General features: G+C 46.1%; 1 protein-coding gene across 1 annotated transcript in view; it reads left to right on the top strand.

Annotated features, from left to right (window-relative positions):
* Positions 1 to 13,708, top strand: part of MAN2C1 (mannosidase alpha class 2C member 1) — a 72,014-nt gene that overhangs the window by 20,471 nt on the left and 37,835 nt on the right. The window contains exons 11-14 of the mRNA XM_040413804.1: positions 1,771 to 1,866; positions 1,997 to 2,142; positions 3,738 to 3,861; positions 5,553 to 5,674. Coding sequence (XP_040269738.1) covers positions 1,771 to 1,866; positions 1,997 to 2,142; positions 3,738 to 3,861; positions 5,553 to 5,674 — 488 coding nt within the window. The remainder of the gene's footprint in view (positions 1 to 1,770; positions 1,867 to 1,996; positions 2,143 to 3,737; positions 3,862 to 5,552; positions 5,675 to 13,708) is intronic.

Genomic DNA, 13,708 nt, shown 5'->3' with positions numbered 1-13,708 from the left:
TGCAAAATAGATATGACCCCTTTAAAAAGAACCTGTCATCAACTTTGTGCTGCCCATACTAACAGCAGTATAAGGTAGAGACAGGTGAGTTGATTTCAGCGGTTCATCATTTATAAGTAAAAAGTAAGTGGTTGCCGAGAACCAACATCACAATCATTGCAGACTGGGCCTGGAAAAGAGTCCCGGCCTCCTGAGAAGAGTCCTGGATACTCATGATTTCCTGCTCTCCTGCCCACCTGCTGATGACTGACCGGCTTCTACCTAGTTTTCTCCCTTTCTGTCTAGGAGAGAACTGCCAATCATCAGCAGATCGGTGAGAGAGCAGGGGATTATGAATAACTGACTCTTCTCAGGTAGATTTGACTCTTCTCAAGCCCTGGGCTGCAATGATTATGATGCTGGTTCTCAGGAACCACTAAATTTTAGCTGATGAGTGACAGACCGCTGACATCAGCATGTCTGTCACTATTCTATGCTGCCCTCAGTGAGGTCAGCATAAAGTTGATGACAGGTTCCCTTTAAATTCACATATTCTCTGGCATATGATAAAATGGTATCACTGATTACTAAAAGAAAGCTGGAGCATTTTTTTCTAGATTTAAAGGGAGTCTTTCACGCAGATTCACCCTATTAACCTAATTACATTGTTATGTCCACGGGATACCCCCTATTAAAACGGTGCTTACCGTTAGTTCCTTGCTAGCATCGTTGTGGAGAAAAACAACTTTTAATCCGTATGCAAATGAGGCTGTGAAGGTGCCCAGGGGCGGAGTTACAACGGCCGGTGCCCAGGCCCCTGGGTCATTTTCATATGAAGCCACTCCCCCTCCGCCGCGTCTGCCCGCCCTTAGTCTCTGCTCTAACCTTCCTCCTCCCGTCCGTAATCCCGCGCATGTGCCGATGAACGCGATAACGAACGGTAAACTGCGATGCCCCGGCCCGACTGTGCTCATTCAATGCGCACGCGCCGATATCGCGTTCATCGGGAGGAGGGAGGTTAGAGCAGAGACTAAGGGCGGGCAGACCGGCGGAGGGGGAGTGGCTTCATATGAAAATGACCCAGGGGCCTGGGCACCGGCCGTTGTAACGCCGCCCCTGGGCACCTTCACAGCCTCATTTGCATACGGATTAAAAGTGTTTTTCTGCACAACGATGCTAGCAAGGATCAAACGGTAAGCACAGTTTTAATAGGGGGGATGCCGTGGACATAACACTGTTATTAGGTTAATAGGGTGAATCTGCGTGAAAGACTCCCTTTAAAGTTACATGAAACTGTTAGCTCAGAAAGTCTTGGATCTTTGTGCTATCGTATGATAGGAAACTGTGACGCACATAAAAATTTTATATTTATTCGCTTTATTGAACAATTGCAATAAACAAGGCAATACAAAAAGCCAGTCAGGACCAAGGCCCCGATAACATAGGTATGCACCATATCCATACAGATCATATGCGAGAATTGTATAGAGTCACTGGTAGAGAAGCCCATCTAGATACTGAGGCGACATGAATACAAGGTCTGTGTAGAGGAGCACCATGATCCCCAGACCCCCTATTTTTGAAGACTATATTTTCATATGGGATTATAGTATTTACCAGTATCTTCCGCTGGTTCGCACCCGTGTCTTTTAGTTTGGCAAATGTCCACAACCCGGGCAGTCGGGTATCTTGGCAGAGTGGGAGCTGTAATGAAAACTGCTTTATTGTATTAGGGTATCTGATGTTTTATGCTTGTAGACAACTTCATTTTCGTTCTGTATTTCTATGCAGCATCATACCTTTCACTGGGTAGGCATTGATGGCTCAAAGGTCCTTGCTCATTTCCCTCCAGGGGACTCTTATGGGATGAAGGGTACAGTGGAAGAGGTGAGTGCTCATGGCGGTAATCAGAAGTTAGGGAAGCTAATTTTATTATCGTTCTTTTTGCTATTGTACATTTGATTTGTGTCTAAGCTTGTGTCTTTAATGGGTGTCGATCTACTGCACTGTTATACAGATGCTTAAAACTGTGAGAAACAACAGGGACAAGGGTCGTGTCAACTGCGGTATCGCCCTCTATGGGTACGGTGATGGAGGTGGAGGTCCAACCGAGAAAATGGTGGGACGACTAAGTCGGATGAAAGATACAGACGGTTTGCCCAGGTCAGTGCATGTCCGTAAAAATTGTTTCTATGACAAGCTGGACTTATTTTTTATTTTTTGCTACATTTACAGTATAATTAGACTTTTTAGCCTTCTTGAATCACAAGATTTTATCTAATATTTTCAGACCTGTTATTACAAAAAAGGAGTCTTCCATGTATGGTATTGGACAGCAGTAAGGGTCTATTAACACGTCCGTAGTGTATTGCGGATCCGCAATACACCCGGCCGGCACCCCCATAAAACTGCCTATTCTTGTCCACAATTGTGGGCAAGAATAGGACATGTTCTATTTTTTTCCGGAGCCGCGGACTGGAAGTTAAGGGGCGTGCTCCGGAAATGCGGATGTGCGCCTCCATTCCTGCCCCATAGAGAATGAATGGGTCCGCACCTGTTCCTCGATTTGCGGAACGGATGCAGACCCATTGTATGGATGTAAAGCTGCCTGTGATCCACAGTGAAGGAAGACTGAAACGAATAAGGTCCTTATACTGGCCATCCTTCAGATCCCCATACATATGCACCAAACTTCTCTGGAGGCAGCTTAACTCCAGTGAGAACAAAAGGATTGGACATATTGAAATCTAAAATGCCCCACTGTTTCCCCCAATCCCACGACATCTGTTGGGACACTCGCAGACATATTGGATGGTCAGCCAGTCCGACCAAAATGAGTGGCTTTACACAACATTTATGTAATGTGTATGAGATTACATTTTAGTAGGGGAGGTATATGAATGTTATAAAGGGGGTCCCCCACTCAAGAGCCCTCTCTATTAGTGGCTGTCCTTGTGAAAGAACCCAGCTCATTAGTGTTTTCCACAGACTGCCCACTGATTTTGATGGATCTAAGGGCTGTTTCACACGAGCGAGTCCTGCTCCGTGTGTAAGCGTGATCCTCCGTTCTGGACTTGCAGGAGCGCACGGCATTCTACTGATTTATAATGCTATGTGTCTCTGCTTGACCTTACTTCCACAGAATCATACTGACATAATGCTGTCGAGCAGAGTCACGCTCACACACGGAGCATGATTCCCGCAATGGACTCGCTTGTGTGAAACGGCCCTAAGGATTTGTTGGACCTTTTCTGCAGAGATAACAGGTGACCCCACCCCATAATCAGCTCATGATATCTACTGGGACCCCTGCCAGTCACGAGAATGGGAGGGGGGGGGGGCCCTCCACATTTTAACAGACCAGCAGACACATACTTGTCCGCTTCTCCATTCAACTCTATGGGGCTGCGGCAGATAGCCGTAGAAGTGCTCGGCTGGAAGCCCCATGGAATAAATAGAGCTGTATCATGGATGTGTGACCGCCGCTCCATTCCAGTTGGGGAGAATGGTACTCGTTCTCCTGATCGTTGGGGGCTGCAGCCAACTGTTGGATTTTCACAGATCAGGCACTTCTCCTGTGGATAGGGGATAAGTTATCTTCATGAGACAACCTCTTTAATAAAATATGTTATGCAACAGAAACCCCATAAACTGGTTAGAAATCTGATAAGTCACATTTGTCCTAAACTTGTTTGAACTCTCCAGAGATGTTAGGGATGTTTTTAGTCTCATTTTCCATCCCTTTTTTTGTACAACAGAGTTCAGCTGTCCACCCCTGATCAGTTCTTCTCCGCGTTGGAAGCCGACACGTCTCAGCTCTGCTCCTGGGTTGGAGAACTGTTTCTTGAGCTGCACAATGGAACATACACCACACAAGCTCAGGTAATTGCATGGGAATTGTGTCCGTACAGTTAACTGATTTGTTTTTATTAATCACCTTCAAGTCCTTGGATTAAGTTAAAACCTACTGTGTTCTTGCTGATACTTTACATGGCAGGTGCAGGTCAGTGGTAACACTATATCTTAAAGGGGTATATTTATTTTTGCACATGCGCAGGGAACAACACATGCAGGCAGCTAGTGATATGTCCAATGGTTTAATACGTCGGGCGACAGGGGTACTAGCACATGTGCAGTCAGTCTGCAGTTTTAGGCTACTTTCACACTGGCGTTTTGGCTTTCTGTTTGTCAGATCCGTTCAGGGCTCTCACTAGCGGTCCAAAACGGATCAGTTTTGCCCTAATGCATTCTGAATGGAAAAGGATCTGCTCAGAATGCATCAGTTTGCCTCCGATCCGTCTCCATTCCGCTTTGGAGGCGGACACTAACGCTGCTTGCAGCGTTTTGGTGTCCGCTTGACAAAACTGAGCAAAACGATGCAAGTCAATGGGGGCGGATCCGTTTTCTCGGACACAATCTGGCACAAAACAGATCCGTCCTCCATTGACTTTGGCTATGTTACAGATAATACAAAAGGATCCGTTCTGAACGGATGCATGCGGTTGTATTATTGTAACGGATCTGTTTTTGCAGACCCATGACGGATCTGCCCAAAACGCGAGTGTGAAAGTAGCCTTAGTCGATGAAGGCAGATGGACAGGGCCGCCCCTCTATCAGCGGGCATTTTGGGGCCAGAGAGCCAGGCTGCAGGTAACTAATCGGTGCAGTACACAAGGATTAGGCATATTCAACAATTGGACATTGGCACCGATAGTTTAAGAACCGTTTATCAATAGCTGCCTTAAAGAGGACCTATCACCAATGCAGTGGTTGGGTGGGACTGTCGCGTCGGAAGCAATGGTACAGCATGGTCTCCCGAGAAGTCCCAGTTCTCACAAGGTCACACTGTCAGCTCCAAACACCCCCAAACTAGAGTAAGCGATGCTGAGTCCAGTTAAGTAATTATCTCCATACTCACTTGCGTTCTGACGCGGTGCTCTTACAGACCAGCAGTAACATGCGTTGAGAGGACTCCTGTGCTCGTGCACATAATGGAGAGGACTCGAGCAGGAGTCCTCTCGGTGCATGTTACTGCTGGTTGGTTGGAGCACAGCGTCAGAACGCAAGTGAGTATGAAGAGATACCACTTACACTATACACCGCTACTCTAATTTGGGGAGTGTCAGATTCCCTTTAAGCCGTTCTGAGTTTTACTTATGCATTTTAGCATAACAAACCTAAAGTTGTGACTACAGCAGGACTTGGTGTCCTTGTGACACTGCGTTCTTTACTCTATGCATATGTGTATAAAGTATGTGCAAGGCCTTGGATGAGTGTCACGTGACCATTACAAAGACAGTGACAAGTAGGACATAAAGCTCAAGTACCTTTTTAACCCTTCTTTACCTCTGCTAGAGCATGTCACATATTTCTGCTTGGAGCAATGCAGTAGCGGCGAGGTTGCACCAAGCATAGGTAGTGTTTTCCTGCAAATTCCCATAGTCCTTTTTGGAAAATCATTTAGAGGCTTCAATTGCAACACTTGTTTTAATGCACATTCTTTTTTTAGCAAGAAAATGGTAATATAAGATGTTTAGTACTAGTTCATATATTTCTTCTGATTCGCTCTTTAGATCAAGAAAGGGAACAGACAATGTGAGCAGTTACTCCATGACGTGGAATTCCTCAGCTCTCTAGCCCTGGCCCAGGACAAGAGCTTCAATTACCCAAGTGCTAGGCTTCAGCATCTCTGGAGGTACAGTCAGATGTATTTTCCATTCATGTAGCAAATAATGTCCTGCCACTTGTGCACCAAAGCTGTCTCCATAAAGAGAACACAATGCACACTATGGTCATGCCTTCTTCTTGGTCTTCGTCAATCATATGAAAAACTGCAGTACACAGCTCACACACAAAGGGGGTCATTTATGATGCTGAAATACGCCAAAATTAGGCAACTAACCGTTGCGCCGCAATCTGCGACTTTTCTCCGCTCATGCCAGGTTTAAATAAGTGGGCGTGGCATGGCTGGGGAAGGGGAGGGGCCGCCATTTTCTACGCCTGTTTCAGGAGTAGAAAAAGGTCTAAATGCTAGGAAGCTGTCTTACATTTAGAATTGGCGGAGGATCCACCAAAGTTATTAAGAAGCCAGCGCCTCTTCATAACTTCAACGATCCACCGCCAGCTTAGGAGTCTATTAACCACCTCCGGACCGCCTAACGCAGGATCGCGTTCCGGAGGTGGCAGCCCTGCGCAGAGTCACGCATATATGCGTCATCTCGCGATGGCCGAGATTTCCTGTGAACGCGCGCACACAGGCGCGCGCGCTCACAGGAACGGAAGGTAAGAGAGTTGATCTCCAGCCTGCCAGCGGCGATCGTTCGCTGGCAGGCTGGAGATGTATTTTTTTTAACCCCTAACAGGTATATTTGACGCTGTTTTGATAACAGCGTCTAATATACCTGCTACCTGGTCCTCTGGTGGTCCCATTTGTTTGGATCGACCACCAGAGGACACAGGTAGCTCAGTAAAGTCCCACCAAGCACCACTACACTACACTACACCCCCCCCCCGTCACTTATTAACCCCTTATTAGCCCCTGATCACCCCTGATCACCCCATATAGACTCCCTGATCACCCCCCTGTCATTGATTACCCCCCTGTAAAGCTCCATTCAGATGTCCGCATGATTTTTACGGATCCACTGATGGATGGATCGGATCCGCAAAACGCATCCGGACGTCTGAATGAAGCCTTACAGGGGCGTGATCAATGACTGTGGTTATCACCCCATATAGACTCCCTGATCACCCCCCCTGTCATTGATTACACCCCTGTCATTGATCAACCCCCTGTAAAGCTCCATTCAGACGTCCGCATGATTTTTACGGATCCACTGATAGATGGATCGGATCCGCAAAACGCATCCGGACGTCTGAATGAAGCCTTACAGGGGCGTGATCAATGACTGTGGTGATCACCCCATATAGACTCCCTGATCACCCCCCTGTAAAGCTCCATTCAGATGTCCGCATGATTTTTACGGATGCACTGATAGATGGATCCGATCCGCAAAACGCATCCGGACGTCTGAATGAAGCCTTACAGGGGCATGATCAATGACTGTGGTGATCACCCCATATAGACTCCCTGATCACCCCCCTGTCATTGATCAACCCCCCTGTCATTGATCAACCCCCCTGTCATTGATCACCCCCCTGTCATTGATCACCCCCCTGTCATTGATCACCCCCCTGTCATTGATCACCCTCTGTAAGGCTCCATTCAGACATTTTTTTGGCCCAAGTTAGCGGAATTTTTTTTTTTTTTTCTTACAAAGTCTCATATTCCACTAACTTGTGTCAAAAAATAAAATCTCACATGAACTCACCATACCCCTCACGGAATCCAAATGCGTAAAATTTTTTAGACATTTATATTCCAGACTTCTTCTCACGCTTTAGGGCCCCTAGAATGCCAGGGCAGTATAAATACCCCACATGTGACCCCATTTCGGAAAGAAGACACCCCCAGGTATTCCGTGAGGGCCATATTGAGTCCATGAAAGATTGAAATTTTTGTCCCAAGTTAGCGGAACGGGAGACTTTGTGAGAAAAAAATTAAAAATATCAATTTCCGCTAACTTGTGCCAAAAAAAAAAAATTTCTATGAACTCGCCATGCCCCTCATTGAATACCTTGGGGTGTCTTCTTTCCAAAATGGGGTCACATGTGGGGTATTTATACTGCCCTGGCATTCTAGGGGCCCCAAAGCGTGAGAAGAAGTCTGGTATCCAAATGTCTAAAAATGCCCTCCTAAAAGGAATTTGGGCACCTTTGCGCATCTAGGCTGCAAAAAAGTGTCACACATCTGGTATCGCCGTACTCAGGAGAAGTTGGGGAATGTGTTTTGGGGTGTCATTTTACATATACCCATGCTGGGTGAGATAAATATCTTGGTCAAATGCCAACTTTGTATAAAAAAATGGGAAAAGTTGTCTTTTGCCAAGATATTTCTCTCACCCAGCATGGGTATATGTAAAATGACACCCCAAAACACATTCCCCAACTTCTCCTGAATACGGCGATACCACATGTGTGACACTTTTTTACAGCCTAGGTGGGCAAAGGGGCCCATATTCCAAAGAGCACCTTTAGGATTTCACAGGTCATTTACCTACTTACCACACATTAGGGCCCCTGGAAAATGCCAGGGCAGTATAACTACCCCACAAGTGACCCCATTTTGGAAAGAAGACACCCCAAGGTATTCCGTGAGGGGCATGGCGAGTTCCTAGAATTTTTTATTTTTTGTCACAAGTTAGTGGAAAATGCTTATTTTTTTTTATATTTTTTTTTTCATACAAAGTCTCATATTCCACTAACTTGTGACAAAAAATAAAAAGTTCCATGAACTCACTATGCCCATCAGCGAATACCTTGGGGTCTCTTCTTTCCAAAATGGGGTCACTTGTGGGGTAGTTATACTGCCCTGGCATTCTAGGGGCCCAAATGTGTGGTAAGGAGTTTGAAATCAAATTCTGTAAAAAATGACCTGTGAAATCCGAAAGGTGCTCTTTTGAATATGGGCCCCTTTGCCCACCTAGGCTGCAAAAAAGTGTCACACATCTGGTATCTCCGTAATCGGGAGAAGTTGGGGAATGTGTTTTGGGGTGTCATTTTACATATACCCATGCTGGGTGAGAGAAATATCTTGGCAAAAGACAACTTTTCCCATTTTTTTATACAAAGTTGGCATTTGACCAAGATATTTATCTCACCCAGCATGGGTATATGTAAAAAGACACCCCAAAACACATTCCTCAACTTCTCCTGAATACAGAGATACCAGATGTGTGACACTTTTTTGCAGCCTAGGTGGGCAAAGGGGCCCACATTCCAAAGAACTACCCCACAAGTGACCCCATTTTGGAAAGAAGAGACCCCAAGGTATTCGCTGATGGGCATAGTGAGTTCATAGAACTTTTTATTTTTTGTCACAAGTTAGTGGAATATGAGACTTTGTAAGAAAAAAATAAATAAATAAATAAATCATAATTTTCCGCTAACTTGTGACAAAAAATAAAAAGTTCTATGAACTCACTATGCCCATCAGCGAATACCTTAGGGTGTGTACTTTCCGAAATGGGGTCATTTGTGGGGTGTTTGTACTGTCTGGGCATTGTAGAACCTCAGGAAACATGACAGGTGCTCAGAAAGTCAGAGCTGCTTCAAAAAGCGGAAATTCACATTTTTGTACCATAGTTTGTAAACGCTATAACTTTTACCCAAACAATTTTTTTTTTACCCAAACATTTTTTTTTTATCAAAGACATGTAGAACTATAAATTTAGAGCAAAATTTCTATATGGATGTCGTTTTTTTTGCAAAATTTTACAACTGAAAGTGAAAAATGTCATTTTTTTGCAAAAAAATCGTTAAATTTCGATTAATAACAAAAAAAGTAAAAATGTCAGCAGCAATGAAATACCACCAAATGAAAGCTCTATTAGTGAGAAGAAAAGGAGGTAAAATTCATTTGGGTGGTAAGTTGCATGACCGAGCAATAAACGGTGAAAGTAGTGTAGGTCAGAAGTGTAAAAAGTGGCCTGGTCTTTCAGGGTGTTTAAACACTGGGGGCTGAGGTGGTTAAAGGGGTTGTCCCACGAAAAATATTGTACAGTTTTCAAACCAGCACCTGGATCTGAATACTTTTTTAATTAAATGTTATTAAAAATTTAGCATAGCCACTGAGTTATTCAATGAAATGTATCTGTAGCGCCACCTGCTGTTTCTTTTTTTCTTCTTTCTTCGTCCTGCTCACTGAGATGGCCGCACATGCTCAGTTTCATCAGTTACCTGACTCCTGAGCTGTGATAGGGAGAGCATGGACACGCCCCCTGAGCTGCAGCAGAAAAGACACTCCCCTTGAGTTGTCAGCTTGATATAAATCTAGCAGAACAATGAATGGGGAGATCTCTGGATCCATGTGAGGTACACGGCTGGTTCTAGCTTTGTTAGAAAGAGATTGTCATGTACTATATGCTCTGTGGTTTTAATTTTTTACATTAGTCATGGGATAACGCTGGTCTTAATAAATGACCCCCAAAGTGTGCTACTTTGGGGGTCAAATATTTGCAAAAATATATATAAAAAACAAATATGTTCGTACAAATATTTCACCATAAATGTGAAAAGTCCATACGGTCATGGGGCTGTGATGAACTTGGCTGGAACTAGTCCAAAAGATCCACAACTGTGCAGACGCTGACTCCATGGACTTGTTCAGCCAAGTGCATCACAGCCGCAGGACGGTATGGACTTTCACATTTATAGGGATATACTTGCACTAAGATTTTCTTATATGCATTTTTGCAATACATTGAATAAATAATATGAATGAATAAATGAATACAAATTAAGAAGCAGCATTCTTTGTGGGTGAGTCATGTTGTTTTTCATGTATTTAACTTTCATACCTGACATTAAGGCTACATGCAAATAAACGTTGTTTATTTCCGTGTCCGTTCCGTTTTTTTTGGCGGATACAATGCGGACCCATTGGAGGCCAGGAGTTCCCAGACCCAGTGGGACTTCTGCTGCTTATTCCCAGACTTTCTCTAATAGCTCAGTGTTTTATTAGGTTCTTTCCTAAAGAAAAATGCTCTAGTAATCTGGTGATTAACCTACATGTGCATTTGGAAGCTAAGCAGGATATGTTGTTGATGAGAGTCTAACCTGGTGGGTTTGCTCACTTCTCATGGGTATTAGTACGGCTTTTGGTGCATGGTATAACCTGCCGATTTCTAGGGCGCAGGCTTCGAGCCTTTTCACGTAGTGCATTGCCTCTACCTTCTACTACGGTGACCGCATCAGTGTTGCCTCCTTGTGGTTTTGGGTATGCACTTATTCACATGCATATGTGTATTGTTTGCATGGCACCCCTCCCCGGGTAGAGCAGTCATACTGTCCTTGTTGTCACCCCTAGATGCTAGTTCCCTACTGAGCCGCATCAGCCTTCTCTACTGCTCCCCTTTCGCAGGGCGAGTAGTTGAACTTTCTCCACATCCTGTTACTGCCTGCTCGGCTAGTGTTCATAGCCATTGGGGGGCTTGTATGCCCCCTTTCTGCTGTAGGGTGCCTGCGCGGGTTGTGCTGGTCCAGGTTCTCTAGCCCTGATTTGTTCGACATGTTCCGCTGGAGCGTTCTTTTCTTCTGGCAGTCCGGTATGGTGTGTGGGGCCTCTGCCTTCAGGCATCCCTACTTCCTCCCCCATGGGGGGCAAGTTTTGTCACATCTGCAGTTCTTTGGCCCTTGATATCTAGACATGATTCTTTTTCTGCGGAATTTGGCTTCCCTTTCTGCGGTTAGGACCTTTCTGCAAGGAGGGGGGGCTGCGCCTCCTTATCGGCTTCCGTTGAATCCTTGGGACCTTAATCTGGTGCTCAGTGCTCTCCAGTCCTCTCAGTTTAAGCCTTTGCAGCAGGTCTCCCTTTGCTTCCTGTCCATCAAGGTGGCCTTTTTGGTGGCAGTCTTTTCCATCCGTAGGGTGTCGGATCTAGCGGCTCTTGCCCGTCGGTCGCCCTTCATCAGCGGGAATCTGGTTTGGATTTGCATCTATCTGTTTCAGACGTCCTCTTTCCGATGGACGGATTCATTATTCGTCATTCCGGAGGGACCGAGACGAGGGCTGGCTGTCTCCAAAGTTTCCATTTCCCGATGGATTTGTTTGGCTATTGTGGAAGTGTACCGCATCAGTGGACGGGCTCCACCCTTCTGGGTTACTGCTCATTTTGCTCGGGCAATGGTTGGGCAGTACATCATGGGGCTTCGGCCCTTCAGGGGTGCAGGGTGGCTGCCTGGTCGCCTGGGCACACTTTTCCAAGTTTTACAGAGTGCACACCTTTTGCATCTTCTGACACTTCTCTGGGGCGTAGAGTTTTGCAGAAAGTGGTCCGTAGATTGGCAGGATGGCTTCTTCGTTTATGACCCACCCCGGGGACTGCTCTGGAATGTTCCAAGGTCAAGACTGTGTCCTTCAATGATACTGATGAGAAAACTAGATTTTTGTACTTACTGTAAAATCTCTTTCTCTTCCGTTTATTGGGGGGACACAGCTCCCACCCTTGTATGTACATTACTGGTTCTCCTAGATGGGTCCTTCTGGTTCTTCAGGATGACCTATCTCCGGTTTTCTTCCTTTTTATTATTTGCTGTTGGCTTCTCCTGGCTGCTCCTACTGCTTTTGTACAAACTGATTAGCTCAGTGTCTGCAGGAGGGGTATAGCTGAGAGGAGGGGATGAGAAACTGATTTTACGGTAAGTACAAAAATCAAGTTTTTTTGTACTAGACAACTCACAATCCAGATACAACATATTTTTATAATAACTCATACAACACTTTGTGGCACTAGAGAAACACTAAGGTACATATTTATTAAAACTGGCGTTTTTACTTTGGCGGATCCACCGCAGCTTCTAATTGTAAGACAATTTCTCGCCCATTTTCCTTGGGGGACACAGAAGACCTTGGGTATAGCTCAGCTCCCTAGGAGGCGTAACACTAAGTGAAGACTGTTAAGCCCCTCCTCCACAGCTATACCCTCAGCCTGGAGAGAGAGACTGCCAGTTTTTGCTTAGTGTCCAAGGAGGCAAGACACTCCCTGCTCTGCAGGGCTGTTTTCTCCTTGTTGTTTAAATTTAGATTTACTTTTTTCTTTTTCTTCCAGACCATCAGGGACAACAGACGCAATAGACCTCTCTGTTTCTCCTGGGGTTGAGCTGCGCCAGTGCCGGTCACCCGCACTGCTGCCTCCCCCACATAAGGCAAGGTGGACCAGGGCAGCCTAGCTCCCCTGCATCCCGCCAGCGCAAGGGTCGTCCGCACGCCAAGTCCCTCTTTCAGCGTCCTACCACTACGGTGCCAGTAGCTGAAGGAGCGACCCTGCTGGAACGAACCGAGGGTGAAGATGGCTGATGGTGAGAGAGTGGCTTCTCCTCCTGCGTTCCTGCTGGATACTGTGCGGCCATGTGCATGGCCCCCTTCTGGGCGGAATATGGTATGTCCTACTTCTCTGAAATTGGTACTGGCCTTTGGCATCACCCCCATTTGAGGCGGGCCTTTGCACCCTTGCCGACTGCAGTGTTTGCCAGGTACATTTGCCCCCTTTCTGGGTGGACTGTTTGCGTTCCATCGCATGCTGTACTAGTCTTGTGCATAACTCCCTTTCAGGCTGCACTTTGCACTTCCGTAGATAATGTGGGACTCTGTGGCTGGCCCCCTTCTCTGAGTGACTATTTTGCAGTGAGCGGACGTTCTTGTGCGCTCTGTGCGTTGTTTGGGCCGTGTATGCCTTCTCTACCCGTAGGTGGGTTGGCCTTCTCACTGCTTACGGGGCTGCTTGTACGTATGCCTCCCTTCCTCCTGCGACATACTTGTTTCTCTTGGGATACGATGCTTGCCGCAAGCCTTGCACTCTTCTCTGAAGAGATCATTCTGCTTCCACCTGACCCGGACGGGCTCTACTTGCTCTCTACTGCACCGAGCTAGGTGGTACTCATTCTCGGGTTTGGATTGTATATTGGGGTTCCGTTGTGACATGTTCGTTGGCCCTTCCACCTGGGGAGTGTTCGTGGTTCCTAGATGCGTACCCATTCGTCCTCCCGCGACATTGCTTCCCTGCACAAGTGGTCACATGGACGACAGTGCTGTCTGCAGCGACCCCTCGAATTCTACGTTGGCTCTGGTGGGACTACGGTTCCCTCGCCTACTACCATTTCCTCCTCTTCG

The sequence above is a fragment of the Bufo bufo genome, chromosome 1, assembly GCF_905171765.1.
Source record: "Bufo bufo chromosome 1, aBufBuf1.1, whole genome shotgun sequence".
NCBI classification, from domain to species: Eukaryota; Metazoa; Chordata; class Amphibia; order Anura; family Bufonidae; genus Bufo; species Bufo bufo.
The sequence above is the reverse complement of the archived record's forward strand: the minus strand, read 5'-3'. Positions and strand labels throughout refer to the sequence as shown.